Source organism: Staurois parvus, unplaced genomic scaffold (assembly GCF_062004578.1).
Source record: "Staurois parvus isolate SC_StPar_1 unplaced genomic scaffold, SC_StPar_1.0 ptg000066l, whole genome shotgun sequence".
In the NCBI taxonomy this organism is placed as follows: Eukaryota; Metazoa; Chordata; class Amphibia; order Anura; family Ranidae; genus Staurois; species Staurois parvus.
The window spans coordinates 10,838,896-10,865,087 of NW_028317862.1; the positions used below are offsets into that span (position 1 = coordinate 10,838,896).

At 41.7% G+C, this 26,192-nt stretch overlaps 1 protein-coding gene across 1 annotated transcript in view; it reads left to right on the plus strand.

Moving 5' to 3' along the window:
• The window catches only part of EPHX4 (epoxide hydrolase 4), a 118,070-nt gene that overhangs the window by 82,443 nt on the left and 9,435 nt on the right, over window positions 1-26,192 (plus strand). Inside the window, exons 5-6 of the mRNA XM_089668934.1 lie at window positions 13,255-13,358; window positions 22,840-22,988. Of these exons, the coding sequence (XP_089525060.1) occupies window positions 13,255-13,358; window positions 22,840-22,988 (253 nt within the window). The remainder of the gene's footprint in view (window positions 1-13,254; window positions 13,359-22,839; window positions 22,989-26,192) is intronic.

The following is a 26,192-nucleotide window of genomic DNA, read 5'->3' on the forward strand; positions in this document are numbered from 1 at the left end:
TACAGCACTGCAGATTGAAGGGAAGGTAATATTTAATAACATTCAGTTAAAATATAGCATGTATAGCAATTGTATATGCAAAATCTTTTTCATTTGCATAGAGTTACTCTTAAGATTAATTTTAGGAGTCTGGTTCAGGATAAGGAATAGGCTACAGATCAGAATTATTATTCTTTTTCACAATTTAATATTCATTTGTTTTCTGTGCTAAAATCCCTAAACTGAGGACTAACAGTACCATAGTACATAGATGTTACAGTATCGTGAAACAAGAGTTCACAACTCCACTAAGAATCTGATTTTAATGTAAACCTTTCCTCAGAGGAACATAAAAACATGTGATTGCTGACTTTCCTTTCTGCTAATGCTAGTTGCCTGGATGTCATGCTGATACTCTGGCTTCTATACTTTAAAGTGGTTGTAAACCCTTACATATACCCAGCAAAGTGACTGGCCTCAGGCGATACACAGAGAGGAGACAAACCCTCCTATATAAGTTGTATGGTTTATCTGCAGTCTTCTCTTCTTTACATCCATTCAAAGTATAGAATTTATAAAGCTTGTCTAAGCTTTCAGAAAACAGGGGGCGGGGAGCTGAAATTACACACTGCACAGCTCAGTAAGCGGAGCTCTAAAAGCTGATTGAAGGGAAGGGAAACACCCCTCATCACGCAGCACACAGACATGGAACTGAGGCTCTCAATTACAAGTTGTGTGCTGGAGATCCCTCTCCTGTCACCCTATTTTCTTTTGGTGCCAGGAAAATGTGTCAGAAGTGAATTATGCTGATAGCAGAGGAATGAGGCAGCAAACAGAAATGACACTTGGTGCTCTGGAATGAGACAAGTACAAACTATAGCAATATATGCTTTGTTCATATTTCATGTCTGAAGTTCACAACCACTTTAAGTCATGGACCCAAAACAAGCATGCAGATGAGGAGATCTGACTTTCCTCTGTCTTCCTGATCTGCACGCTTGTTTCAGGTCAGTAACACAGAAAATATTAGGCTACATTTGCACGGGTGACTAACACTGGCACAAATGAACAGCGGAAGGAATCTGCTGATTTTTGCAGCTATTTTGCCACATCTGAGTAGTTAGCTGTGGCCACCAAGCCATGTACATTTCAATGTCAGGTCGGTGGTGGCTCCAGCTATCTGTGGCTGTCTGCCAGGCCAGTGATTACCTGCAGTAAAGTGCATCTGGCAGTGATCACTGCAGGCAATTGTTGGCTGGGCGGACAGCCATGAAGAGTTGCGATTTGTCATTGAAAGGATTTGGCATATATAGCTAGCCGCTCCCAGGTGGCTGAAACAGCTGCAGGAATCATGCCGCTGTCATTCGCACCAGCACTAGTCCCCCATGTGAATATGGCATTAAAGCCAGCAGATCACCATAGTAGCCAGGCAAGTAAAAGTTTAGAGGGATGCAAACAACAGAACCCCACATGCTTCTTTTAGAAAATAATCAAATGATTGCAATTAATTGTATGAACCTCAGATTAAAGGTAGTTTGACTGGATTTTCTGACTTTGTGGCAATGTTTCAATAGCATTAGCAGTTAATGGATTGATTTTTCTTCTTGCCTGGAGTGGCTCTGTGTCAGTAGGCAGCCAAGCTATGGCTCTGTACAGCATTGTCTGCCAGGGCACTTAGCAAAATCAACAGCACTTTCAGTTAATATGTTGGATTCGTATCTGAAGGCTTATTTATTATTTACAAAAAGCAATGTGATATAACCTACTACAATTTAAGATTTTAATTTCAGCATTTATTAAAAGCTTTCAGCAGAAAAAATAAATTAAATATTATTTTTTATTGGCAGCTATTTGTTACTGACCTTATAAAATAAAAATAAATGAACACAGGGCTATTTTTAATGCTTATTATATATAGAACATACAAATACACATATGTGTTCGTCTTTACAAATGAGTCCTTAATAAACTGTGTTTACCAATGTTGCATTAGCTTGGCCTGCCATGCTCTCAGTAGGGTTCTATTCTTCTGCTTCTATCTAACAGCCGCTTGTTGCTCTGAAATGGAATATAAACAGATAAATAAGAAATGTATCTTGTACATCACTGGGAGCATGTCTGGAAATAAATTATATTTTCCTCAGGCAGTACTAACTGTTGAGGCTTCCATGGTTTACAATATATTATTTATCAGAATGTCAGTAACACAGCATGACCCACATCACTTGTAATGTAATGTGTATCACTGTGAAGATTATTACACACACATGACACATGGAAATGTTGTCATGCCAAAATGTGGTTAAGGCAGCATGAAAGCTTTCATTCTATGTTGCTTAATAAGTATATATTTCTAAGTCCACTTCTTTTCCTTTTATTTTAGTAGGCACCCGCTCATACTACTGCTTTGACTGCCTAGGTGGTCAGATCGGAAGTTATTTATTCCCCCCCCCCATCTTCAACCTTCTGAGACATGTGACAGGTCCCAAGAGGCTGTGGGACCATTCATACAATGCAGTGAGAATCACAAATTGGACAGTGGGAAGCCGGCTGTGATTCCGCAAGGAGTCACAGCCAGCTTCCCCTAATAGTAAACATGCTGGCGCCGAGAACCCGAAGACTGGGTGAGCACAGCGCTTAATCGCTGGACAGGTACCGTATTTTTTGCTCCATAAGACACACCTGACCATAAGACGCACCTAGATTTGAAGAGGAAAACAAGAAAAAAATTATTCTGAACCAATGGAATGCAGACATAGTACAGGAGATGACCAGAGACTGTGGACACAGTACAGGAGATGACCAGAGACTGCGGACACAGTACAGGAGATGACCAGAGACTGCAGACACACTACAGGAGATGACCAGAGACTGCAGACATAGTACAGGAGGTGACCAGAGGCTGTGGACACAGTACAGGAGATGACCAGAGACTGCAGACATAGTACAGGAGATGACCAGAGACTGCAGACATAGTACAGGAGATGACCAGAGGCTGTGGACATACTACAGGAGATGACCAGAGGCAGAGGACATATTACAGGAGATGACCAGAGGCTGCGGACATAGTACAGGAGATGACCAGAGGCTGCGGATATACTTCAGGAGATGACCAGAGGCTGCAGACATACTACAGGAGATGACCAGAGGCTGCGCACATTCTACAGGAGATGACCAGAGACTGCGGACATAGTACAGGAGGTGACCAGAGGCTGCGGACATACTACAGGAGATAACCAGAGACTGCGGACATAGTACAGGAGATGACCAGAGGCTGCGGACACAGTACAGGAGATGACCAGAGACTGCGGACATAGTACAGGAGATGACCAGAGACTGCGGACACAGTACAGGAGATGACCAGAGACTGCGGACATAGTACAGGAGATGACCAGAGGCTGCGGACATAGTACAGGAGATGACCAGAGGCTGCGGACATACTACAGGAGATGACCAGAGGCTGCGGACATACTACAGGAGATGACCAGAGGCTGCGGACATAGTACAGGAGGTGACCAGAGGCTGCGGACATAGTACAGGAGATGACGAGAGGCTGCGAACATAATACAGGAGATGACCAGAGGCTGCAGACATAGTATAGGAGATGACCAGAGACTGCGGACATAGTACAGGAGATGACCAGAGACTGCAGACTTCTGCGGAGTTGTCCTCCTCGTAGTCTTGTGGGACATGTGACAGGTCCCAGAAGACTACAGGTGGCCATTCACAAAGTGCAGCGCTTCTCGCGCATGCACAATGGGCACCCGGCTTTGAAGTCGCAAGCTGTCACAGCCGGTTGCCCACACTGAAGATACTGGCGCCAGGGAGAGAAGACGGCTGGTGAAAGCAGGACACCGCTGGACCAAGGAACAGGTAGGACTGAGGAGCAGGTTCTTCTGCACAGTAGAGCCGAGCAGCCGGCTCGGTATTCTAACACGGCGGTGGCTGGAATACCGGTCTAGCCACTCCATATTCACTCCATAAGACACACAGACATTTTCCCCAAATTTTTGGGGGGAATAAAGTGCGTCTTATGGAGCAAAAAATATGGTAAGTGTCTTTTTATTAAAAGTCAGCAGCTACAGTATTCTCTTTAAGCACTTATCAGAATGTTTATAGGATCAGAGCAAAGACCATAAGAGCGATCAGTAAGTGAAAGCCTGTGTCAGCAGCTTCATTCTGACAAGTGCTAAAGAGCCCCCAAAGCGCATTGATTGTCTTTTGTTTTCTTGTATTGTCAATTGGTGATTTGATAAAACCTTTTTGGATTCCAAGAATATATCAATGGCATTTCTTCTGGCTCAAATACACATTGGGAGGATTTACTAAAACTGGTGCAATCAGAATCTGGTGCAGCTGTACATGGCAACCACTCAGCTTCTAACTTCAGCTTACTCAATTAGCCACTTGCCCTCCGGAAGATTTACCCCCCTTCCTGACCAGGCCATTTTTTTCGGTATGGCGCTAAGTAACTGACAATTGCGCTGTGCATAAAAGAAGTTTATGTAATTTCTTCCCCACAAATAGAGCTTTCTTTTGGTGGTATTTGATCACCTTTGCGTTTTTTTATTTTTTGAGCTATAAACAGAAAACAATACTGACAATTTTGAAAAAAAACAATGTTTTTTACTTTTTGCTTTAAAACATATCCAAATGTATTCTGCTACATGTCTTTGCTGAAACAAAAATCCCAATAAGTGTATATTAACCACTTGAGCTCAGAGGATTTACCCCCCTTAATGACCAGGCCTCTTTTTGCTACTCGGCGCTGCACTAATTCAACTGATAATTGCGCGGTCATGCAATGCTGCACCCAAACGAAATTTACGTCCTTTTTTTCACACAAATAGAGCTTTCTTTCGGTGTAATTTGATCACCTGTGCGATTTTTATTTTTCACGCTATAAACAAAAAAACGCCAAAAATTTTAAAGAAAAACAATATTTTTTATTTTCAGCTATAAAAAATATATAGTAAACTCAAAGTTGGTTATAAATTTAGGCCAAAATGTATTCTGCTACATGTTTTTGGTAAAAAAAATCCCAATAAATGTATATTGATTGCTTTGTGTGGAAGTTATAGCGTCTACAAACTATGGTATAAATACTGCAATTTACGCCATTTTTCTGCTATACAGTGCTGCGCTAGTTTAACGGACAATTGCGCGGTCATGCAATACGGTACATAAATAAAATTTACATCCTTTTTTTTCCCACAAATTGAGCTTTCTTTTGGTGGTATTTGATCGCCTGTGCAGTTTTTATTTTTTGCGCTATAAAAAAAAAAGGCTGACAATTTTGAGGAAAAAAAACAATATTTTGGACTTTTTGCTATAAAACATGTCCAGTAAAAAAAATGCAAAAATCAAATTTAGTCATAAATTTCTGCCAAAATGCATTCTGCGACATATCTTTGCTAAAAAAAAAAACCCAATACGTGTAAAATAATTGGTTTACGTGAAAGTTATAGCGTTTACAAATGGCGGGAAAGATACTGGGATTTTTAGGTTTTTTTTATACTAATAATGGCGGCGATCAGCGAATTATGGCAGCGACCAGCGACTTATGGCGGGACTGCGGCGGACATTCTGACATTGGGGGGGTACTGACTTGGGGTCTCTGACATCCCCAAAAACACTAATACAGTGATCAGTGCAAAAAAAAAAACACTGACACTGTACTAATGGCAATGGGGAGGAAGGGGTTAACTTTATTTTGCAGGGAAGGGTTATAGGAGTGAGGGGGAGTGTTTTACTAGGGGGCGGGGGAGTGTACTGGACGGGACAAGGCTGATCGAGAAAGAGAAACTGTTCTTTCTCGATCAGCTCATCCTCGAGCTGACAGGGAAGTGACAGACAGCACAGCTACTGCAGCTGTGCTGTCTGTCACTGTTTGCCGCCGATCGCCGGGAAACAGCCGCTAAGGACCGGCTGTGACCCGGCGACTCACATCTGCGGCGGTGATCGGCGGGACAGATAGGGCGGCGGCGCGCCTCACGCGCGCCCCCTATTTGTTTACAAAACACATGTTTTAAAACGTGGTTTTGCCTGCGAGTGCCGCCCTGCCGCTGTATATCTATCAAGTGGTTAATTGGTATACGTGAAAGTTATAACATCTACAAATAATGGTATATATATACTGGATGTTTTTTTATACTAGTAATGGCAGTGATCAGTGACTTATAGCAGGACTGCGGCGTGCATTCTGATGCCGGGTGGGAACTGACTAACTGCAACTGACATCCCCAGTGACACTAATACAGTGATCAGTGCTAATAGGCAGGAAGGGGTTAACATCTGACGCGATCAAAGGATTAACAGTGTGCTGTTTGTGTTTTACTGTGAAAAGTGTGTGCTGTTTTACTAGGGAGACCTGCTGCTTTCTATCTCTCTGCTGTGCAGAGAGATAGAAAGCAGCACATCCATGCTGACAGGAGAGAGATCTGTGTTGTTTACACACATATCTCTCCCTTCTCAGCATCACCGATTCCTGGGTGAGAATCTCTGACTGGGTAATTGACATCTCAAGAACCAATTATAGCACAGGTAGGGTGGCGCGAGCCCCCTACCCGGAAATGCAAAGGCATGTATATTTATGTGATTCTGTACAGCGCGGCCCCCCTGTAGCAGTACATCTGTTATGGGGCAGTCGTCAAGTGGTTAAGCTTTGACAATAAAATCTGGAAGCTGACTGCTTTCTATGTAGAGCTGCACTAGATTTTGCAACCTTCAGTTTTAGATAACAACCCCCATAGACTTCTCAATCTGGGTAACCCCCTTCTCTGAGAGGGGAACCCCCGCATAGTGAAGAGCCACCAAACCTAAGCCATCTGGTTTTATTAAAGGCTTCCTATCCTATTAACTTAAAGTGTTACTAAACCCAGGACCCTGCATTCACTATATCTGGTCTCCCACAGTACACACAACATGGAAATGCAATTAGTTTAGTAAAAATAAACTGCTAAATATCTTTTCTCATCAGCAGTTAGAGCAGTCTTGGGACTTCTATCAGAGTTCAGCAGAGCACTGGTTAAAGCTTGTAGGAGGAGTTTTCTTTCTGCTCTAGAAGGATGCAGAACCCCTGACCTCTATCTGGACAGTGCTGATTAGCACTCTGCTCATCACATGCACTCTTCCAAGAAAAAAAAAACCTCTCTAGCAAAACACACCAAACTGAGCATGTGCAGAGTGTTTCCACACCATATGTCTTATCAGCAGATAAGAGGGGGTCACTGGAAGAAGGGGAGGACCAGAAAAGTCAGGAATAAACAGCAATTTTGCATAATGCGGAGGATTAACCCCTTAGGTTCCACAGTGAGTATAACAAACATGCATATACAAACTGCATATACAGACTGATTTTACTGCTGTAGGTTTAGTAACACTTTAACCTATTAAGGTTTAAAGAGTATCTTCACCCTAGAAAAAAAAAAGAAAAGCCAACAGCTACAAATACTGTACCTCATCCAGGCTAGTCCTTCACCGGTCTTCGGTCTGCGGCTCTGGCGTGTTTACTGTGGGAAGCCAGCTGTGACTCCTTGCGGCTTCACAGCTGGCTTCCCACCACATCAATTTGCTGTGAGATGTTGGACGTATATGCTGGGCTACGTTATATGACATATGACTGATTTTGTATCCAGACTATCCTGAACCCTACATGGGGGGTATTGGACTATCTTGGAATCTCTGTAAATTGGGGAGTTATCTCTTTTTAGATTGAATTGACTTTGGTCTGGGCGTTTCACTCACGGCATCCCTTGTGTGAGGATATGGTGCCCTTCTGCTCTTTATCGTTCCTCTGTGACCCCCTTCTGGAAATGATGTTTCAAATTAATCTTGTTCCAGCAGTCCATAAATATCTCTGATATTAAAAGATCGGGTTCCATTGTACTGATTTTATTCACGGGCTCCAAAAATGTTTGATCGATCAAAACTCACTGAGCCCACATGTGGATTGTTAGATGGAAAAGATTTGTGAACTCTGCACTGGATATGTGCTATATGTGTTATGATTTGTATATTAAACCATATGTTTTTATACAGTTTTTGATATGGTGCCAGTATCTATGTGCCCTCTATAGTCCATAGCTACTATTTTGGTGTCTTACATACAATTTAGGATGTGGGCATATAGGACAGAACCTCAGTCAAAACAATCTTTATATATATATATATATATATATATATATATATATATATATATTTATATATATAAAATGGCCATTTGTTTTCTTTTTAGGCTTTCTTTCTCCTGTTTTCATTAACCAATAAGTCACAAGCCAGTATGACAAAACCATTTACCACTGACAAGGGTGCTTACAATGATCAGCTTTTATTAATTCATATAAAATCTTTATCCCAAAAGGAAAAAAATGATTGCTGTAACTGATTATAAAGTGTGAGCTGGAATTTGACTTCAGTTTGTTAGTGTATTTGAATCTGCTAGTACATTTAACACTATCCTCCCCCAGATGCTGCTGTCTGCTGTGCTCCCTGTGCTTATTTGCCCAGAGTAGGGCCACTCTAATACAGGAGGTGTGGTACTGGCCAAATCACCAGATGAAAGAAGAGGGGGAAGAAAGCTTAGAAAAAGAAAACTAATGTAGCCACCTATCTAATGATTGGTAAGCTGCAATATATCACATTTTTGGTTTGGGCTTAATACCATTTAAGGAACTGCTGGTTCAAAGTATTATGCCATTTAAAGTGTTCAATGTTCAAACTGCCCTCCTGCCCAGTGTAGTCCTGTTGCAGACATTCAGTAGAGACCCAAAATATTCAGCATGTGGGTGGGTGCAGCGGATGCGGCGGCAGAAAAGACACAGGGGTTTATTTCCTAAAGCTGGTTCACTCAGAATCTTGTGCACTTCTACATAGAAACCAATCAGCTTCCAGGTTTTATTGCTAAAGCTTAACTGAACAAGCTGAGGTTAGAAGCCGATTGGCTACCATGACCAGGTGCACGAGATTCAGACTGAACCAGCTTTAGTAAATAAACCCCACAGAGTCTGGTTGTAGATAAACTGGAACAACTCCCGCGGGAGAACACCACTAAGGGTAACACTCACAATTCAGTTCTTAGGAGAAAGATGCACTGACAGCATCTGCTTTCAGAGGATGAAATGTGGCCTGGCCTGTCCGGTCCCAAAAGGGAGGCTACAGTACAGGATTGCAAGTCCCTAGTCTGCTTCTGATCGTTAGGAACATTTCCCTGCCACTATTACTTTTGCTGACTGGCGGATGCTTTTTCCCTATCCTAAGCACTTTGCAAAATGCGCACCATAACCTGGTGGCAGGGACTTATAAATACTCTGCTCAGCCAAAGATGGCCGCCAGAGGTCACCTGGATACAGTGTAGTCAACTGGAACTCTGCCTCCAGAGCCAACCAAAACGCTGCCTCCAGGAAGTCTAAACTCTGGAGCAACTACACTTGCAGAGTGCACAGTTTGTTTGCCTTTAGTAAATCCACCCTAGTGTTGCCTACTGTTGTAATTAAAATATTTATTATGAAATCCTGCATTTTGTGTTAAAGCGGTAGTAAATTCTAGGGGGGGAAAAAAGTTTCCCCTTCCCTTCCCCTGCAAGACAAAGAAATATTGTGCTGGTATGCATCACATACTAACACATTATGTGAAACTTGCCTTAAAACGAAGCCCTCTAGCGGCGGCTTGAATGGCCCAGCCACAATGATGTCACTCCTGCACATCCGCGCGAGAGTCACTTTATGCAGCATGCAGCTCTGAAGGAATGGCCCGGGCATGCCGTTCCTACAGAGCGTATGCACCAGTGCTCTACACAGGCAAATATCTCCTAAACATTTAGGAGACATTTCCACTACCTACAGCTAAGTCTTATTATAGGCTTGCCTGTAGGTACAAGTAAGAAAATCAGACTTTGCTACCACTTTAAGTGAAGTACCAGCACTCATTTTCTGATCCCGGATTAGTAGCTGATGTTTGTGCTGGCTGTTTTACTTAGTATGTATTGGTCATGCTGATGAAATTGCACTGGCCTCCAGCTGAAACGCTTTTTCTTTCAACCTTATCCCATATAATAGTGTAAGTATTGATTATATGGAGACATGAGAGCAAGGAAGATGCAGCTCCCAGATTAGCAGATAAACTCTGTCTCTTTTGAAAGGGAAATGCAAGTATACATGTATATGCAGGTTTAGCCCTTACCAGCGGCGGACTGACCATTTGGAAACTTGGGCACTGCCCGAGGGCCCGGGGTCAGTAGGGGGCCCCATGAGATGCCCTTGGTACCTTTTTCATAGGCTTTTTTGACTTTGGGCAAGGACACAGGGGCCCCATGATCCCCTATTGTCAGTCTGCCCCTGGCCCTTACATATTTTATTTATAGTGATTCTAAAGTTTGTTTTTTTCTAAAATAACAAACATGTTATACTTACCTGCTTTGTGCAATGGTTTTGTACAGAGCAGCCTAGATCCCTTTTCTGGGGTCCCCCGCCAATGTTCCTATCTCTTCCTGCCTTCTGAATGCCCCCCATAGCAAGCCTCTTGCTATGGGAGCACTTGTGTGGGCTCAATACTGAGCTGTGCTGCGTGTGTACATCTATTGACAAACACAGCTCTGCCCCCCGCTCCCTTCTCACTGTTGCTGAGCCTCTAGTGAGAGAGGGGAGAGAAGATCAGCGCTGCTGTAAACATGCGTAGTGCTGGATCAAGATTAGGTAAGTATTCAAAGGGGGACTGGGGGGAGCTGACATTGAAAGATTTTATACTGTAGCCTCCCTAGCGGTCTGATTATGTCAGTATTTCTGTGCTCAAAGCGGTACATTTTTTTTGCATGGAAATATGTATTTTTTTTATTGTAGGCCTGTAATTTTTAGGAATAACTCACTGAAATCTGTCTGAACAAGAGTCTAGTAAACATCCCGGGTATGTTAAAATTTGAAACATGAAATCATAAATTATAATATAATAACTAATAAAAAATAATAATATAATAATACATTTAATTCAATAATATAATCAAACCAAAAACACTGAAATTTGAAATAGAGCGCCAAGTTCGCACATCACTGAGCAAAGTTTTAAAATCGTTTTCAGTGTCTGATGATGAATTTCCCCACAAATCATTATCACTCAATTCTGCAAGTGATTGTAATTTACTATCGCTGTGCTCTAGCTGGTCTAAAACCTCTTTTGACCTAAAGGGACGCTTTTTGGACGCCATGGACATTTCTCAGTTTCCAGGCAGAAAGAACAGTAAAAATGCAGGCAGGGCACAGGACAAAGCACTAGGGACAAAATGTATGTGAAATGCTTTGATACAGTAATGTTTTACTATGTGATTTTAGTGTATTTAGTGAATGTCACTTTTTCACATTTTTAAATTTCCTGCTGTTCCATCCCCATATGTCCCGACGTCGCAGGGAACGGAACCCAGAAGACGGATGCCGGCATCGGCCGGAGGACATTGCCGGGGACACTGCAGGGGGGACATCGCGGGAGCGAAGGACAAGGTAAGTGAAGAAGAGATCCCGGAGCAGCGCTGCAGGGTATTCCCGAGTGTAGCTCGGGGGTTACCGCTTGTGGTGCTGAAACTTTACACCGAGCTACACTCAAGAATACATCCAGGGAGGTTAATGGCTCTTTCACACAGGCATTACGTATGTCTGCTTTTCATCTGTCCATTTACAAATGAAAAACAGACACCCATGTATTTATATGGACAAGCGGATCTAAACAAATGATCATCTGTTTGCATCTGTTAATGTCCACATCCGTTGACATCCATTTTTTTGAACGGAGGAAAACACTATCCGATCCATTATGCTAAATCCGCATATCCGATCCATTCTGCGGGGATCGTTGGAGGGGGTGTCACCAGGTGTTATCGCATCATGTGACACCAACCCTAGGGACACCCCTGCACTGATGTGAACTGTCCCTTACACATTTTATATTATTTTGATAAGTATCTTCAGTGTACTGGTAGCAATTTCTCTCTTTTTTTTGGCAGTTTGTAATGTTGAGTCAGCCCATGCTACTATTTTAAGTGATAATTTGACAGCGTATCCCTCTTTTATTTTACTGTCTCTGGACATAGTAGGCTGGATTTGTGATGTGATTAGCATAAGGTCAGTTAATTGCTGACAGCAGTCGTAGTAAAGTTGATTATTGAATGTCATGGTTGGCAAGATCAGAGTGTGGCCATTTGTAGAACTCTGAAATTTTACTTGCTTGTTTGGTTTGAAATTCATATGGTGGTGTTTATGGATGGGCACAGAGTTCTTTCCTGTGTTATGTATAGCTGTCAGGATCATGTGCAGATGGGTATTGCCACTGCATACTTAACGTCTCATGAATGTATAGTATATGAGACACTACAAAGGCTATGGATAATGCTAATGTTCCCAACTTGGACAAAAATTAGCAATATGTATTGATAGACAAGTTATTCAGTAACTCTATGCAAAGAGCATTGAACAAAGAGCAGTAAGCAACTGTATCCTGATTATCTGCTATGCATTTTGTACTAAGTCATTGCATTGGTTTATTTAATATGTCCGATAGTGGGAGGAATGAAAACATAATTTAAATTGTTTTCATGAAAAAAGTTTATTTATTATCAATTATTTCATCATAAATGTTCAAAATTTTGTTAACAGATATATATTATATTTTCTCAAGTTAGAATAAAGTTACTTTATTGAAATTTTATTTTACCTAAAAATGCCAGTGTCTTGATCGCCATTTACTGAGAAAGACTGTTGTAAAATCCATGTGTGATTAAAAACTGGATCATAATTAGAGTTTCTGTATTGAATGCGAAGTCCATGCATATAAAAAAGTGAAATTCTGTGTAGGCCATATTATAATTATTATTATTATACAGCATTTATACAGCGCCAACAGTTTGCTCAGTACTTTACAATATAAAGGGAGACAATACAGCAAGAATATAGTTCAATACAAGAGGGTTAGGAGGGCCCTGCTCCTCGAAGCTTACAATCTAATATATTGTTCATAGTACACTTTGCTTCATCATGAGATCATCATCTTACATGTACTATTCCTGTTTCTTGGTGTTTGCGTTCTGAGTACTGAATGAGAAGGGAAACTTGCTGTACTGTATATTAAAGTTTTATTAGTCCAACGTCTTCATTATGCCTTAACATTGTTTTGTTGTTTGATACATTATCCTGGCCCTACCCTTCATAGATAATATTCTTCCACCCAGTTTTTATATTTTGAATTAATATTTTCAATAGTGGTTTAGAAAATAATTCATGGGCATTTTTATTTCAGAATATATTCTACGAAACCCTTCACAATTGATTAAATCTGGTTACTACTTCTTTTTCCAAATGCCTTGGTTCCCCGAACTCATGTATACTGTAAATGATTACAAGGTGAGCTGACCTAGACTGTTACATTACAGATGTCATTTATCGACGTTATCACACTTAAATCAGTCTAACAAAAAAAAGATGTAAAAAAGAATCAGCATTCCATATCCATTTTACAGCTCACTTAAGTTATACGTAATGTGCTTTGGGCATGACGTGGCCATTATAACAACCCCTTTGCATTATTTTTATTTTACAGTTTCATAGTGAATTGTTTGTTATCACAATGAAAATTATGAATTTTGTATTCACTGTAAGGTCCTTTTCTTAAAGTCCATTGATGGACACAACTTCAAAATAAGCAACCTAGATTTGAAGAATTTTTACACCAATCTGTATACATCTCCAAAGCCAAAATGTGACATTTAACCCATCCTGGACTTGAAGGCTCTCAACACCTTTGTTCATCCTCACAAATTCCGAATGGAGTCTATTCAGTCATTTATTGGCTCCCCTTGATGGAGGGAGTCCATAACTGACCAAATGCACTCAATCCCAAATTTCTGAGGACACATGAAGGTGTTGAGAGCCTTTAAGTCCAGGATGGCTGGAATGCATGAAGCCTAAATTGCTTAATCTGAAGATGTGTTCCTCAATGAATGATAGAGAAATGGAAAATTAGCGCATGTCTCATTTGTTTTGCCTTTTGAAAGCTGTCTTGATTTAAAAGTGAAAGGGGGTTGTAACTTTTGGAGATCCTTCCTTAATCTGTGTCCCTGTGCATAAACCTCCCAATTACTATCAGTGCTTGACATTTAGCTCTAATAAATAAAGGTTATGGTACCCTTACAAGGAAGAACCATAGGATTATAATGCAACTGTGCAATTGGTTCAATTATATATATATATACAGTCATGGCCGAAATTGTTGGCACCCTTGATATTTTTCCTGAAAATCAAGTATTTCACACAAAAAAGGTATTGCATTAACACATGTTTTGCTATACACATGTTTATTCCCTTTGTATGTATTGGAACAAATATAAAACAGAGGCAGAAAAGCAAATATGACATAATGTCACACAAAACCCCAAAAATGGGCTGGACAAAAGTATTGGCACCCTTAACTTAATATTTGGTTGCACACCCTTTGGAAAACATAACTGAAATCAGTCGCTTCCTATAACCATCAATAAGCTTCTGACACCTCTCACCCGGAATTTTGGACCACTCTTCCTTTGCAAACAGCTCCAGGTCTCTCTTATTGGAAGGACACCTTTTCCCAACAGCAATTTTAAGATCTCTCCACAGGTGTTCAATGGGATTTAGATCTGGGCTCATTGCTGGCCACTTCAGAACTCTCCAGCGCTTCTTTGCCATCCATTTCTGAGTGCTTTTTGACGTATGTTTGGGGTCATTGTCCTGCTGGAAGACCCAGGATCTTGGACGCAAACCCAGCTTTCTGACACTGGGCCCTACAGTGCGACCCAAAATCCTTTGGTAATCCTCAGATTTCATGATGCCTTGCACACAGTCAAGGCACCCAGTGCCAGAGGCAGCAAAACAACCCCAAAACATCATTGAACCTCCACCATATTTTACCGTAGGTACTGTGTTTTGTTCTTTGTAGGCCTCATTCCGTTTTCGGTAAACAGTAGAATGATGTGCTTTACCGAAAAGCTCTATCTTGGTCTCATCTGTCCACAAGACGTTTTCCCAGAAGGCTTTTGGCTTACTCAAGTACATTTTGGCAAACTGTAGTCTTGCTTTTTTATGTCTCTGTGTCAGCAGTGGGGTCCTCCTGGGTCTCCTGCCATAGCGTTTCATTTCATTTAAATGTCGACGGATAGTTCGCGCTGACACTGATGCTCCCTGAGCCTGCAGGACAGCTTGAATGTCTTTGGAACATGTTTGGGGCTGCTTATCCACCATCCGGACTATTCTGCGTTGCAATCTTTCATCAATTTTCCTCATCCGTCCACGACCAGGGAGATTAGCTACAGTGCCATGGGTTGCAAACTTCTTGATAATGTTGCGCACTGTGGACAAAGGCAAATCTAGTTCTCTGGAGATGGACTTGTAACCTTGAGATTGTTGATATTTTGCCACAATTTTGGTTCTCAGGTCCTCAGACAGTTCTCGTCTCCTCTTTCTGTTGTCCATGCTTAGTGTGGCACAGACAGACACACAATGCAAAGGTTAAGTGAACGTCTCTCCTTTTTATCTGCTTTCAGGTGTGATTTCTATATTGCCCACACCTGTTACTTGCCCCAGGTGAGTTTACAGGAGCATCACATGCTTGTAACATTCTTATTTATCCGCAGTTGTGAAAGGGTGCCAATACTTTTGTCCAGCCCATTTTTGGAGGTTTGTGTGACATTATGTCGAATTTGCTTTCTTTCCTCCCTTTTTTTGTTTTGTCCCAATACACACAAAGGGAATAAACATGTGTATAGCAGAAAATGTGTTAATGCAATACGTTTCGTGAGAAATACATGATTTCCTGGAGAAATATCAAGGGTGCCAACAATTTCGGCCATGACTGTATATTGAGCATTGAAGTCAAACCGGGACTTTTGAGTTTATATAATAAAAAGACTAATTTCAAGGAGTGTAAGCTGCAGTTACTTTTTAACATACTCCCCTGCTACACTGATACACTTATCCCAACATGTAACTAATGCCTGGAAAGCTTCAGCATAGAAAGATTTGTCAGTATGCCTGAACCATCCTAGGACAGCCTGCTTCACTTAGTCATGATTGTGTTCAGCGTTCCCACAGTAAGATTCATCTCTTGTGTAGTTTCATGACAGGTTATGTGTCAATTATCCAGGATTAGGCATTCCACGTGCTGACTGTTCACAGGAATGACTGCTGTGGGCTGGGAACCACTACGACCGGGATCGCTATTGATGGACGTACAGCCATCTTTGAAACATGTACACCATTCAAATATCTTAATGCCATTAAGCATCTCATCACTGTACTGTGCTTGAAGTCTTTTGTAGATTTCCACAGGCGTTATGCCTTTGTTCATCACCACACGCTGTCCCATGCATGCACTTATACTGTTGTCTGCCATATTGATTAATGGTCTCTGGACTGGCCCCCTACATGTGTGCCGCCTATCAGTAATAGGACACACTTACTACTATGTGTAGTACCGCCATGCTAGCATCCCTTTTTATACCTGTGAAATTAAAAGTTCCGGTTTGACTCGAACGTCCCTCGCATATATATCAAGAAAATCCCACATCAAATTAGCATCCTATGGTTAGGATATTGATCAAATATATTTTTTAAATATCTCTGCTGATTACCATATTTGCTATTCCAAAAAATTTTGGGGGTTTTGAATCGAGTGGAGAGGGATTAATGCACCTGAAATTTTGTATTATTATCACTGAGCGTTAAAGTGAAAGAAAATCCAACAATTTGGGTTGTCACCAGAACAGAAATAAAGAGGAAATCTTCCAGTGGAGACACCTTTTGATCCTGGTGGCAACCAGAGATTCACTCACTTTGGAGGGATCTCCTATTGCTTTGGAAAAAAAATACTGACTGGGGTTATAATCCTCCCTTACTATAACCAAAGTGGAAAAAAATGTTGCCTTTAGTTCTACTTCAAGTGCCATCTTATGAGCTGATCTTTCCATGTGTAGCTAGTAGAATCCTTCATATCTGCCCAACTATATGCAAATACAGATAAGTTTGGTTCCTCAGCACAGAATGGGGCATGTTTTCAGTCATCTGTATTGAAGGAGGTCATGCACTCCATATTGCGCACATAGGGCTAATTGAATTAAGAAGGGTCATCTTAAAGTTGACCACCCCCTTTAGAGGCTGAAAAATATAAATAAGTGTACCTCATGTAAGTGCGGCTGCTTTCCAAATGTGTTTAGAGTTTTTTGCCTGTTAAGCCAATTTAAAATGGAAATCTTGATTTGAAACATACAATATATTTTATAGTCTGTACTCATAAACTTTGATTGCAACATTGTGTTATATAGTATGAAGAAGCTCCATGCACACTGGGTGTTTTAATAACGGTGGTAGCGTTAGCTGTGTAAAGTCACATTAAAAAACGTGCGTTTTTCAGTTTTTTTAGCATTTTTGCATTAACGTTTAGCAGCGTTTTGCCGCGTTTTTTCACTTTTTTTGCATTTGCAGTTTTTAGTGGTTTTGTTTACCACTCTCAAAAAAAGTCCAAAAGCGCTGGTTTGCCACGATTTACAGCGTTTTACCATGTTTTGCCACGTTTTTCAGCATTAGAGCGTTTTTACAGCTAAAAAACTTCTCTAGAAACCCACTAGTTCTCAGGTTTTTTCCAGCCAAAAAATGCCCCTGTCAAAAAACTCTGATTACAGTCTATGTGTGCATGGACGCATAGGATAACATGCTGGGGAGTTTACTGGCTATATAAAAAATGGCAAAAGCCAAAAACAGCCGCTGTAAAAATGTCCAGTGTGCATGAGGACTTAAAGTGGAGTATTTGCTAGGTGGGCAATCACTTTTCAGCAATGAACTAAATTTGTTTTAAGAAAGAAAGCACATTTTGAAAGTGTTCTGCTGATGCAGCATGTCCGACATATTTCTTTAAAAAGTTCTTCTTCAGCCTGACAATATTTTCCTATAACATGGTGTTCAGCATTGAAGGTAAGTTGGCACTGAGGGCTTTGATGATGCAGACAAAACAGATCTTTTATTCCATCATGAACAGTGTCAGTGTTTTGGATCCTTTATGAAGTTTAGAATCCACAGGGTTGATTTACTAACGGCAAATAGGCTGTTCATTTTGCAAGGGAAGTTGCACTTTGCATGAGAATTTTTCCTAGAGGTTAGTTAATGTGGTGAAATTTCAATTTGCAAAGAATACCGAATCACATGCAAGGAAAATCAAAAAAGCAACATTTATTTATTTATTTCAGGTACTTATATAGTGCTGTCAATTTACACAGCACTTTACATACATATTGTACATTCACATCATCATTCACATCAATGGGCATACAATCTAAGGTCCCTAACTCACGTTCATATACAAGAGCCAATTTAGACAGGATCCAATTAACCTACCAGCATGTGTTTGGAAGGAAACTGGAGTACCTGGAGGAAACCCACACAGGCACAGGGAGAACATGCAAACTCCAGGCAGGAGGTGTCATGGCTGGGATTTGAACCAGCAACCCCAGTACTGCCAGGTGGAAGTGCTAACCATTTAGCCACTGTGCTGCCCAACATTTTACTTGTACATGATTGGATGATAGAAATCTACAGAGCTTTAACTCATTCACTAAGCTCTGGAGAAAATTCCCATGCAACATCCCTTGCAAAGTAAAAAGTCTTGGTTTTAGTGAATCATCCCCCAAACGTTTGAGGAAAATTCCCCGTGGGGACACAAACTGCAATAAAAGCTTGCCAGAGGTTCTCGGCATTATACAACATATCCAGAAACTGAAAAATGTTTTGACTAGAGTTTAACCTAATTTTTGTTAAGTTTGTATTTGAGAATAAACCACATTTGATCTTGCCTTTGTTCTAATGACCTTTTTCAATCAGGCCCTTTCTGTTTATATTATTTTTTGGGAACTAGTAATAATCAATGCAAACTCTGAGCTCTCTGCCATGTGTTTTGTGCTCAAAAGCTTCTCTCAGGTCCACTCTTTTTTAGCTTATTAATGGCTTGTTGATTTTCTCTTTTGACTCTGCATAAGCGTGTGTGTATTTTAAATATATAAAAGACTAGACTTGGTAAAGGATCTGTTTGGGATCTAAAACACAGCCCTATTTGCATGATTAAAGCTGAAGTCTAGATATGATCTTTATTGCATAGTTACGTTGGCCCAACTTGTCAGTATTCCTATCTCATACCTGAGGGACCACTGTGAAAGGTGACTATCACTGTAGTAGTTGCAACTACTACAGTGATCACGGAATATTCCAGGTCCTGTGCCGAAGAACTTTCCTTCTACATATAGAGTACAGGGGGTCACTTGCTTGGCATTGCGGCCATTCACAGAGCGTCTTATATTTTTTCAATGTTTCCCCGAAAATAAGACACTGTCATATTTTTTTGGCTCAAAAAACACACTAGGTCTTATTTTCGGGGTATGTTTTATTTTTTAAATGTCCATGTGTGGACAAGGGGTGCAGAAGTGAGCTGCAGGCAGTTGTGGATGAGGGTTACCATGGAGAGGGCCGGTTGATGACAGTTGTGAGCTGCAGTCAGGTGTTTCAGGGATGGCTTGACAGGTGAGTTTCAGACAGGGTGCAGATATGAGCCACAGACAGGGTGTAGAGGTGAGTTGCAGGGAATGTAGAGGTGAGCTGTGGCAGGGGGGTGCAGAGCCGAGCTGTGGCTGGGAAGTGCAAAGGTGGGTTGCAACTCAGCTCAGTTCTGCACCCCCCCAGCCGCAGCTCATCTATGCATCCTATCTGCAACTCACCTGACTCAATTTACCTCTGCAACACCTGACTGCAGCTCACCTTTACACATCCCCCCCCCCCCCCACTGCCCTCATATAGTTAGCTAGCTTTGCAAAACACAGCTGTCAGCATCTGGCCCCTCTCTATAGTACCTCCTGTTTCGGGTCCTATCTTCCCACACAGTGCACCAAGCGCACTTACTCACTGCTCCACCTCTTCCCCACTTGCTGGTGATCACCCCTGTGGCATCGGCTTACATGCATTAGGCTGCAGGAGGAGATGCCCCACCCCTAAACACACTGCATACTGCACCCGCAGATATCTGTTCCTTCCCTGTCCCACAGTGAGTACAGAGGTAGGGAGGTTCTGTGGGAGCGGATGGTGCTGTCACTTCAGCCGCGCTTCTGTGTTTATAAGAGACAGTAGATATGGGTGTGCGCAAGGCCCGTGGCGGAGGTGGCGGAATGGCGTTCCGCCATGTTCCGGCTGAAAAAAAGCCCTGATCACAGCTAGGTCTTATTTTCAGGGTAGGTCCTATACTTTAGCAATTCCCAAAAATAGCACTAGGTCTTATTTTCGGGGTAGGTCTTATTTTAGGGGAAACAGGGTAGAAGGTGTTCTATGATTGGGGGAGATGGAGATTGTGACTTACCCCTGCCTCTCTATCTCATTCAATCAGAGAGCGCCTTGTATTCATACCTAGACTTCAGCTTTAAACATGCTATTTGCTTCTTACCCTAAAGCTGGCCATACATGTAAAGATTCAGCTCGTTCTGAAGATTCCCCCATCCATGCTAAACAGAAGAATCTCCTGCTTCCGGCTGTATTCTGACAGGTAGGGGTGCAGTCACGTTTGACCACCTTTTTTTTCGTTCTGGGCACCTTTGATTTCCAAACTGAAGTTTGTTGAGCTGGGGGTGTTGGCAGAGCCACCCATGGCTTGAATTTTGGCCGATTCATAGAAATCCGATTAAATTTGAAGTCTAGTCTTAGAAGCTTAATAGGTGAGCTGTTTAACTTAGAGAATTAAGCTCTAAGCTCCAACTGACTGGTATGTTAACAGTTTATTTATTAATGTCTTTTCATAGGGTTTGGTGGGGGAATCAGTTGTTGCCTAATGTATATCTCCCTACTTTTGAACTTCAGAATGTGGTACACTTTAGGGAGGCAGTGACCTGTGGTGCACATAGCGCGCTGCGGCAAAAAGTGAGTGTGGTCAAACTGTTAAGAGTGAGGGGCTTAAGGGCCTAGCTAAACAAAACCTGGGCTTCCTTGTACCTATACATACCCAGAGACTTCAGCACAATCATTGCAAAAAGAAAAGCTTTCATTACATATGGTTTTGCACACTCTGAAAATATACAGAGAGCTAACACTTTGTCTGAGCCTACCTCAACCTCAGCCTATATAGTCAGGGACTGCACCGCAACCAGGAGCTGTTGAATGAACACTTTGTAGAGAAGTATATAATGTTCAGTATTATGTATATAGTGCCGGAGTCTGTAAGGCAGGTAGGTTGCAGGGGTTGTGCAATGCAATGTGTTGAAGGATCGGGAGTATGTAATGTCAATGCTGGGTTTAGGTGTACATGACACACAGAGAGCAGAGTCCAGGAATAAGTAATGCACAGAATGCAGGTGACAGGAGTATGTGATGCACTGCATGCAGGGAACAGGCATGATATGCAGAGAATGCAGAGAGTCAGGAGTATGTTGTGCACAGAATGCAGGGGACAGGAGTGTGTAATGCATAGTAGGAATCAGGAGTATAAAACAAAAGGAGTGAAGGAGTCAAGGTTTGTAACACACAGTGTAGGGTTAAGGAGAGTACAAAAAATAATCAAGTACTAATCTGCATTCTCAATCTACTCCTAGCACAAATCCTCCTTCCCCATACCAGAACACCCCCCCCCCCCCAAATCCCCATCCCAGCAAGCAAAAATCCTCTCCCCACTTCTGGCACAAATCTACCCCCAACTCCCCAATCCCATCAGAAACCCCTCTTCCGCAGCATCAGAACTTCATAGCACAAATCCTTTTCCTGAAATCCCCCCTTCCAGCACATTCTCTCTGCATCTTCAAATAAATATTCCCCCCAGTCTTCTCCAGCACAAGTCCTCCTAAACCCCCAAATCTCTTCTCCCAGCACAATACCCCTCCATCCCGGCACAAATTATTTCCCCTCCAATCCTCTCCAGCACAAATCCTCCTTCCTCCAAATCCCCCACACCAGGACAAGTCCTCTCTCCAGTTCTATCAGAAATGCTCCCACCCAAATCCCCTTTCCCAGTACAAACCCTCCCCCACCAAAAACAAATCCTCCTCCCCCCCAGTATGAATCCATACCTCCCAACTATCACAGCTTTGGTGGGACCTTCCCAGAGATTTGAACAAAATCCCGGTGCCCCCCAACTCTGGGCTGAGTCCTGGAGCCCAGTGAGAAGTTCAAGACATTAGGCTCCACTAACTTGTGGGTTAGGGACACGCTAGCATGGGCCCAGGGCAATTGCCCCGCATCTCTCTTGGGGTGTCAGGGGTCCCGGACACTGTGATTGTCCCCTCTGGGGCAGTTGGCATGGCTTTGATTCAGGGGAGGGGAAAGAATGTGTGTTAGGGGGCACCTTGGGAGGGGAGACTAGAAGAGTGCTAAAAGGTTGGGTAGGGGGGTCGGATTTCAAAACCTTTCCCCTCCTAAAGCCCCCCCCAGCACACATCCTCTTAACCCCCCACCCACCCCATTGCTCCTGTGATGGTGGAGGTGAGCCGTAATGGCTTCAAATGTCCTTGCAATGTCCTAGCAGCAAGGCAAGATTATGCCATTCCTGGGAGTTTTTTGGCCAGGCTTCAAATTATACATAAATGGCCTATACCGATAACAAGGGAATTATCCAACTTTAGTCAAAGCTGCAGTTTTTTTTTCTATACATGATCCTTACCTGAAAGGTCAGTTTTTGGTAAAGGTGAACTAATCCTTCGAAGGTGTAGATTCCTCATATAAAGTAATTGTTACATAGAATTGCATATATAGATATATACATGTATATTTACAAAGAGGGTGTCTGGTCCTTGTGTATCTGTTTGCGACTTGATATTGTTTCTGTGTTTTGACTTTTTTCTAGATCCTTAAAGATCTTTTCACCAGTGATGCAACTGGCATCAGGAAACAAAGTTGTAGGTTCACAGAGGAAGATATGGAAGCTTACCTTTATATATTTTCACAACCTGGAGCCCTAAGTGGACCTTTAAACCATTATCGAAATATATTCAGGTAATATATACATGAAATATTATTTTCTCTTTCTGTCTAGTTATCTTTAGTATGAAATAAGAAAATGTAACATAAGACCATACATTCCTTCTCTGCCTGTTGTGTGGATCTAAAGGATCTGATTACCCTTTAGGTTTGCCAACTCTATATATGCAGTGCGGTATATCGCATGTGATTCGCACAAGAACCGCACCGCATTCTTGTGCAAATCACATGTGGTTTGTGTGCGGTGCAATTGGAGCCATACATTTTGTATGGCTCCAATCGCACCACACCCGCACTAAAAAGGTGCAGGACCCTTTTTTTTGGTCCGCACTAGAATCGGATCGCATGGGTATTCACGCCTATGAGATCTGATTCTGCACATCGTACCGCGTTTTGTGGACTGATTTAGTGGTGTTGTTAACATACACACCCACAGCGGTTCGCATGAAAGGGGTGCGATTCTGATGTGGTGTGGAATTCGCACAAAAAAAGCTGCAAATTCCGCACCGCATCAGTGCGAACCAAGCCTTAAACATGAGCTAAATACTGTAACTAATGAGTGCTATGCCATAGGCAGCCCATAGATGATGCAAACTTCTTTCCTGCAAGCATGGGAGGACACAATGATTATTGCTAGCAGCTTTAGCAATAATGGCATGCTAGAAATCTGACATTCTGGTTGTATCTAAGTTGATCGATGGATCAGCTTGGATACAATCAGCCTGCCCGTAGATGGATCAAATCTTGGCCAGTCCCGGCTGAACTGGCAGAGATAAGAACTGTCTATGGCCAGCTTAGCATATGCAGCCGTTCCTCTGTCACCATTTTATTGATGTAAAGTCAAATGTTACTACCAGTATTTAGTTCCATAGTTTAAACTATCATGCTCTTCACCAGTAGACATCCTCTTTACCTTTAAGAAGATCTATCATTCATGAAATAACCCATTCATGAGTCAGCTTGATGGATGTTAAGAGATTTTTTAAATGCTTTTGTTTAAAACAAATAGGAATTATTCAGAGCTAACTGTTTCTGTTTGGTTTCCCAGGCCCACAGCTAAGAGCATGAGCTGTATTGTCAAATTTGAGACATTCTATTTAAGTGACACTGTGCTACACCGGCCTGACCTCCCTCTTCCCTCCTAGCAAAGCGTACTCCACTTTTTGCTTGGATGGCATTGTTTAATTCTAGAAGGGTGGTTATTATCTTCAGACCTAAAAGACAGATGAGCTCTTTGTTTCCCATAATCATGTGGAGGTTAACTGGAGAAGACACCAAACACTAGAGGAGACACAGGAGGTGGACAATCTCAGCAGTGTCAGTTTCAGAAGAGACTTCAGCTGGGGACTACACTGCATTCAAAGAGCATCCAGCAGGGTAGGGCAGTAGGAGAGGAAAGTATTCACTTACTCCTTTGCAGTTATAGTATGGTTAAAGTTTGTTAAAGCAAGTCACTTTAATTGAACAGGCAAAAAATAAGCTCAAATGCTTCTGCAGTTTGATACATATAGTGCTGAATACATTTGATTGTTCTGTTGCCACCTAAACCATGCACCCATTGGACTTAGAGATAGGTGTGTATTTTTGGGTGCACTGTTGCTACAAAGTTAAGTGAAAACATCAACCAATCAGATTTGAATTTACTATTGGATGATTAAGAGATTATTTCTGATTTCTATGGGTTACTGTAACATTTTATACCATCATTTTTCTGTGCACTTGTTGGGATAAGTAAAAGAGATAGTGTTCCAGATATGCAAAATAGCTCTCATTAAATATGTAAATTGCCCAGCACTATCACAGATCTACAGCTGTCTAGGGTATTATGCCTAGATGTAAACAGCAGGAAGCCAGATTGGGAGGAAAAATTAAATTTAGGCAATATCTACAAAAATTATTACAGTTTAGCAGTCTTTCAAAAGTGTTCAGAAATGGTTATACAAAAATACATATTCAGAGGACAAAAATATATGCACTGAAAATAACATGAAAGTCTCCTTCAAGGAAGGGACAAACGTGATTTACAGATGTTGCTTAATCACACTCTCGCCTTCACTTCCAGTTAAGATGTTTTTGTTGAATATAACTAGTTAGATACCACATCTTTAATTACATGTATAGTACAATCTTTACATGGTGAACTGTGCCTATAACTTAACGCTGAACTCCAGGAAAACATAACTAAATACACATAAAATGCATATGTGTAAGTGGATTTACCTGCCAAATGGTTTGTATTTTTTTCCATCCATTGAGCTTTACAAAGCCCTACCACACAGCACAGGTGAATGACCACTTACAGTAAGGAAAGCAGTGGCGTCCACGTCTTACCTGCTGACTGGACAGTAAAAGAGCAGCAGCAGACTAATGGGGTCATCCCTCTGTTCACTCTGCACAGCCCTGCCTTTCCCTGTCTTAGTCTGGGTGCTGCTGTATAGAGGACTGCAGAAGATACCCAACTGCATTTGAAGAATTTATAACGAATGCTTGAGAAAACATCAATACACTGCGCTGCACTTGCTAGATCTCATGCAATCTCATGCAATCTTGATTGGATAGTGTATAGGGGACTTACAATAATTGGAAATCATCAGCATGTGGATCTACAAAACTGCATTTAGATAATAAAACCATCAACAATTTGTGTGTAATGGTATATGCATTTAAAATATATGCATAAAAAAGTATATAATATATATATATATATTTATACATACACAATATAATTCTGGAGGTAAGGTAGTAATTAATTACTTTGTTGCTAACACAGCTGGCTGGGGAAGGCTGCCTTCTGAGTGGGCTGGGAACCCAAGTGCTACAAAAGAGAAAAAGGATGGGGAGAGAGGTGCCAAGCCGTCAATAGTGTAGCAAATTTTATTAAATAAAGAAGGGTATAAAATGCAATAATTATGCACTCACAGACATCGCTGGTAATGAGCATTGAATCAAGCTCCAAATAAAGACATCAATCCTGTGTTTAGTCCACATCACTGCCACTGTCAGGAGCACAGTAAAGCTGAATCAGGGATCCAAGCAAGTCACCAGGGAGCCCCTGCTGGAGACCAGATCTGTCAGAGAGCTGTCCAATGAGCTGTCAAACATCCAGGGTGCTGTGACCAATGAGAAAGCATTTCAGAGGCCACCGAAATTGGTTCTGATTGGTCACAGCACCCTGGACATTTGACAGTTCATTGGACAGCTCTCTGACAGATCTGGTCT